This window comes from Arachis ipaensis, chromosome B5 (genome assembly GCF_059453495.1).
Source record: "Arachis ipaensis isolate K30076 ecotype BB chromosome B5, ASM5945349v1, whole genome shotgun sequence".
In the NCBI taxonomy this organism is placed as follows: Eukaryota; Viridiplantae; Streptophyta; class Magnoliopsida; order Fabales; family Fabaceae; genus Arachis; species Arachis ipaensis.
The window spans coordinates 11,361,312-11,366,937 of NC_142440.1; the positions used below are offsets into that span (position 1 = coordinate 11,361,312).

The 5,626-nt window shown below is 35.9% G+C and overlaps 1 protein-coding gene across 1 annotated transcript; it reads left to right on the forward strand.

The window, feature by feature from the left end:
• Positions 1 to 234: 234 nt before the first annotated feature.
• On the forward strand, positions 235 to 1,815 carry LOC110271753 (uncharacterized). The gene is made up of 4 exons (XM_088486279.1): positions 235 to 414; positions 638 to 787; positions 1,070 to 1,230; positions 1,630 to 1,815. Exons 1-4 carry the CDS (start codon positions 235 to 237, stop codon positions 1,751 to 1,753), a joined length of 615 nt encoding a protein of 204 aa, XP_088342405.1. The 3' UTR covers positions 1,754 to 1,815.
• The last annotated feature ends 3,811 nt before the right edge of the window (positions 1,816 to 5,626 follow it).

The following is a 5,626-nucleotide window of genomic DNA, read 5'->3' on the forward strand; positions in this document are numbered from 1 at the left end:
CAAGCATTTCTACATAGACTGGAAATAACATTTCTACCTATTCAGCTTTATTCGTTTATCTAAAGACATAGGGTGTTTTCTGGACTTATTCCAGGTTTTTCCTGATGCCTTGTTCCATCAATTGCTTGTGGCCATGGCTCATCCGGACGTAAAACACAAATTGGAGCACATAGTGTCTTCTCTATGGTGCTTATGCCATCAATGGTTTCTCCTTAGTTGGACCAGAAAACAAAGATGGCTATGAAGGTACAGAGTAATAGCTTCCATATTCAGCATGATAGTTTCTCTGAAGCAGAACACTTAAATGGGAAACTGCTAGAAGGAAACACGGTTGCAGGAGTTACTGGGGATAAAAATGTTGTTCATCCATATCGTGATTATAGCTTTACTCGTGCACTAACTGATGGAAAAGAGGTATGATATTTTCTACTTATCGGTATTAATTGTATTATCTTAATAGTGCCATAGTGGGAGCATATGATATGATGGAGTTCGTGTCGATCATATTTAAATTTTATTGATTCTTCTTGGATTCAATTTTATAACATACATCTATCAGTTAGTTTGGTCATTTATTTTTTATTGTCCAACAATGGAGACCCTTGGTTGTTCCTAACCATGGGGTTATTCTTTTCAGGATTTAGGTTCTCTTAGATTGAGCAGTCACCAAGTGAGTCTGTTGCTTTCTTCCATCTGGGTCCAAGCAACCTCTGTAGAAAATAGCCCTGCAAATTTTGAGGCAATGGCACACATTTTTAGCATCTCTTTATTGTTTACTCGTTCTAAGGTGAGATTGATGTATATCAAGTGTCATGATTGGTTTTAAATATCTGTGATCTGTGAAAACAACAAAGCAATGACTTTGCCATTTTGTTCATCATTCATATATTGTCTAAATTTTGAATTATATGTTTTCTAGTAGCTGGGTTGCTTTTTTTTTTTAAATTTATTTTGCAGATATATTGGTTACCATAAATCCTCCAAGTTCCAATTTATTATGGACTTGATGGACTTGATAGAACTGGATTTTTTAATCATTTTTGCCATGCTCTGCTTTTAATCAAGATAGGTTCTGATTTTGAGTAAAAATTTTTGGATTTTGAGCTCGGCAGTGGCACATGGTTGGGCTCCACCAGAGATGGAAGGGTGGCTTTCCTCACCAATTTCAGGGAAGTTGAAAGCCTTCCGGAACCCAAGACCAGGGGAGACTTGCCCCTCCGATTCCTTCAGGTCACACACTCGCTCCATCTATTTGTTACTTTGTTTCTTAAGATCTTGTTGCTTTGCAAATTTATGTGACTATTTTCAAAAATTGATATATATACAAAAATTGATACTAACTCTTTATACAATAAATTTAAGTCATATTATTTTCTCTAATGATGTCATGTCACAATTCTAAATCACATATAATTTAATCATATATCTTTTGTTATTTTAGTTAAGGAGGAGGAATTGCAGCTTCTATGAAACAATTCCCTATTGTGATGGATCATTGTGTAATCAGTTAAAGCTATAACTTAGAGCATGATATGTTTCATTCACAAAAGAAATTATTGATAACAGTTAAAACCTCCTTGTCTTTTTATTATTCCTTTGCTGCTTTTTATAACTCGAGTTTTTGTGCAGGGGTGTGAGAGAGAGGTTGCTGAGGCTGGGAAGCAATCCGATGAGTTCTTGCAGGAGTGTCTCCTGTAATTATCGTGGGCTCTTGTTCACTCAAAATGATCGCAAGATGTACAACGTGGGATAGCAATGCTTGAAGGTGGCTCCAAATTTTACTACCTTTTGAGTTAAGTTTTCTTCTCTCTAACATTCTTCTCTCCAAATTTTGTTGCTTTATTCTAATTATTTGAATGTGTTCTTGTTTGACAGTTGACTGAACAAAAATTGACGAGAAGGAAGGTATAAGCTTTTCTTGTTTGAGGTTACTTGCTAAGATTAGAACCTCGCTATCTTTCACTTAAAATTTCTGAAGGTTTTGATAAATTTTACCACCAATAGAAGCAATTTCAATTTCCCTGTTAATTGTGTTGTTATTGTTGTTGGAGGAACATGCTTGAGAGATTGTCTCACTTCAGTATTGTTATGCTTGCCATGTGTTTGATGAATTTCCTGAGAGAGATGGAAAAGAGCGAAACTTGTTTTCTGTGCTTCCTTTTCCCAATTCACAAGATTTAGGTACTTTTCCTCTTGGATTGCTTATGAAATTGGGTGTAAGTTTTTTCATGTTTTGCATTTGTGATTGGTAGTATTTTTCCTAGCTTGAAGCTGTTAGTTATTATTAAACCATGTAAAACCATCAAAGGAAATGCTTAAAAGGACTATGGCACGTAATATTATTATATCATGGCATTGCATGCAAAACATGGATAAACTTTGTTGGACAGCTTTCCTTTGTCTCTCTGGTTTTCCATGTACTGCTTAAATTGGTCGGATTATTGAGTGGTTGGGAAGTGGAAATTGAGCTACTTTGCATACTCATTTTAGCTGCAAGCTTTCAGTCAGTCTCTATTTATTAATTCCTTATTTCGTTCTCATTTGTTTAAACTATACTGAAGAGTAATGTAGTGCTTTCATGGTATGAAGTGTTAGAATTCTTTTGATTGCAAATATTCACAATGTGATCAGTCAAATAATAAGGTGGTACTGATGTATCAGATTAACAATACAGTATATCAAAATTTTACTGTTCTTTTACTTTTTTTTCTCCCTTTTCCCTGTATATAGGATTAATAAATCATTATACTGTGGTGTTGATATTGATTTGCTTTAAACTTTGTAGGTTGGATCATACCATGCCTCTTCTTTACTGGTGGCATCCAGACCTCCAACTCCTGGAGTTCTAAGTCGAGGAATTGGTTTGGAAGGTCTTACAAGTGTCTTGGCTGGTCTCTGGGGAACTGGAACTGGGTCGACAACTATAACTGAAAATGTCCACACAATTGCTGTGACTAAAATGGGAAGCCGCAGGGCAGTTCAACTGGGAGCTTGCTTTTTAATAGTGTTGTCTCTTGTGGGTAAGTCTTTTATCATTTTGTTCTTGGATCTAACCTTCACGAAATGTACATTAAGCCATCTCAGAGGCTATTGGTTCTGCATATAAATAGCCTTTTCAGAATAATGTTCTTTGAGAAGCTAATCTTCGAGACTGTAACTATATATATTTTACTCAGGAAAGCAGTTTGTTTTAGTTTGAAATATTCAATGTATCATGTTTGAAATGATGTGCATATAAATATATAATATTTTTTGTTCTGCCACTTGTAGAACTTTTTTTCATGCAATCTGTGTTTACCTATGCTTATGCTATACAACAGGTAAGGTTGGAGGTTTCATTGCTTTACACTCTAAATTATAGTAACTAGATCTCTTTCTCTGTATGTTTCCTTCACTTTTCCAGTTTAGGAAAGACCCATCCTTACAGTTGCATCATTACAACTAGTTCTCCTGGAATTTGGTGAATCTCGTGAAGCGTTGACAAAATGTTATGCCACTAAATGAATGCTACATTTATCTGGTTTTGTTCATATGCATGGTTGTTCTGTTAGCATGGTTTTGATGATAAGCTTGATAGAGATTGTATTTTAGTATTTTACTCTCTTTGTGATCTTTTGGTTTATTTGCTCTCATTCCCTAAGAATTGGATCTTACTCAATCTAACAAATAACTTGTATGCATGTTTGTTTTTATGCATTCTGTGCATGACCATGATTGAAAAGCATGCAAGCATCTCTCTTAAATGTGAGTGTTCCTGTAAAACAAATTAAATGTGCTTCAAGAGCATGCAAGTATCTCTCTCTCTTGCAGTTCTGTTTTAAAGTTGTGTTTTTGTTATCCTCCTTCACTTTTTCTTAATCCTATAAAATATTTCTAGGCTTCTAAAATCTATCCATGTCCTATTTTTTGACACCAGGGAACTGCATATGCTCAGTCCAATGCAAACAAATTAAAGAAGAAGAACTAGATGAACAAATACTTTCAAGTTTCAGCCACACAAGAGTCTATCATGGGGTGAAGAATCATGTAACTCAGATTAGATTGGAGAGTTTAAACTTTAAAGAGAGCATGAGGAAATAGTTTTATAATTTAGGCTAAAAGTCCTGCGCTTCTCTTTTGTAGTTTAAAAGAAATTTTGGGGTATTTTTTTATCGAGACAGTGAGATATTGAATAATGGTGTTGAAAAATAACATTCAATTTTATAGGTATCATGTAATGAATATTATGTTTATCTATGTGATTTTTGGCTTTCTTTTTTCAATTTACAGTGTATTTGATGGAGTAAATTTAAAAAACAAATATAAAGTATTTATTTTGCAATAGAAAAAATAAAAAAAAATTTCTATTTTACCTTACCGACGGATTTACAGACGAATTTTCTATCTGTAATCAGAGTGTGAGATGATTTTCCAAAGTTCAAATTACAGACGGAAAATCTGTTGAAAAATCCGTCTGTAATTATAGACGGAAAATCCGTTTGTAATTACAGGCGAAAAATCCGTCGGAAAGTTTGTCGCCTTTGGAAAATGGATGGAAAATTTATAGAGGGAAAATCCGTCGGTAATTGGTAAAAATCCGTCGGTAATTTTCCGACAGAAAAAAATCCGTCGGTAAATAATTTCTGACGGGGCTTGTACAGAGGGACAAAATCCGTCGGTAATTTCGTCTGTAACTAAAAATCCGTCTGTAATAAAGACTAAATCTGTCTATAAATCTATCTGTATTAATCCATTTTCTAGTTGTGTTTGCTGTGTGGAGCAGAAAGAATAGTGCTTCCTTTAATCTTAATTACACTTGTTTTTTCTTCTATGAAAAATGTAATTCTGAATTGAAATATGTAGAAGTGTAGTTTTTAATATTTTATTAAATTATACATTCATCCTTTTCAAATAATTTTTTAATTATAAAATGGTCTAACTATGATTAAGATAGTATCCAATTATAAAGTGACACATTACAAAGGATAATTTACATGTTACTTCAAAAAAAATACGGTAGAATTTATCTAAAATTATATATAAAAGATAAATATAAAATTTAAATAATTAAGATAATTAATATATATATATATATATAATTATATATTACTATTTCATATGTATATATATTGTTCGGTAGGTCGGGTACCGGACGGATCGGGTGGGTATCCCGGTCAACAAGGGGGGAATTTTCTGGACGTACGTCTCCGGGTAGGAGGGTAAGCGAGGTCCCGAGCTCTTCAGATGTGGAAGGGGGTGTCACCTGCAAAGACACTCCGACGCCCAAATCAGTGAAGTGTGCAGGCGAAAAGGGGGTGATTGGTATGTGACGTACCTTGGGGGAAGGGTAGGTCCTTCCCCATATATACCGTGTCAGAGGTGGGCCCTGCAGGGACAGGCCCACCTTCTTCGAGGCCTCCCTTGCACAGATGTGGCGAAGCTGTCAGGGACGCGTGTCCGGGTCGGAATCTGAGCGTCTCACCCCCGACCGTTTGGGTCGGGTGCTGCTCGGGTCGGGCCGGCCCGTAAACTGCTTGGGCCAGGCCGTAACAGTGCCCCCGACGCGCCAGCAACGACCGTGAGGATAGTTGGTGGCGCGTCATCTCCTTTCTCGTGTGGCGTCGTCAGACCGGCTGTTCGTTGGGTA

Excerpts from the sequence above, each read along its gene's own strand:
- LOC110271753 (XM_088486279.1), top strand. The coding sequence starts at position 235 with ATGGCTATGAAGGTACAGAGTAATAGCTTCCATATTCAGCATGATAGT. Across the intron at positions 415-637 it reads CACTAACTGATGGAAAAGAG|GATTTAGGTTCTCTTAGATT; the intron begins GTATGATATTTT and ends TATTCTTTTCAG. Across the intron at positions 1,231-1,629 it reads TGCCCCTCCGATTCCTTCAG|GGGTGTGAGAGAGAGGTTGC; the intron begins GTCACACACTCG and ends GTTTTTGTGCAG.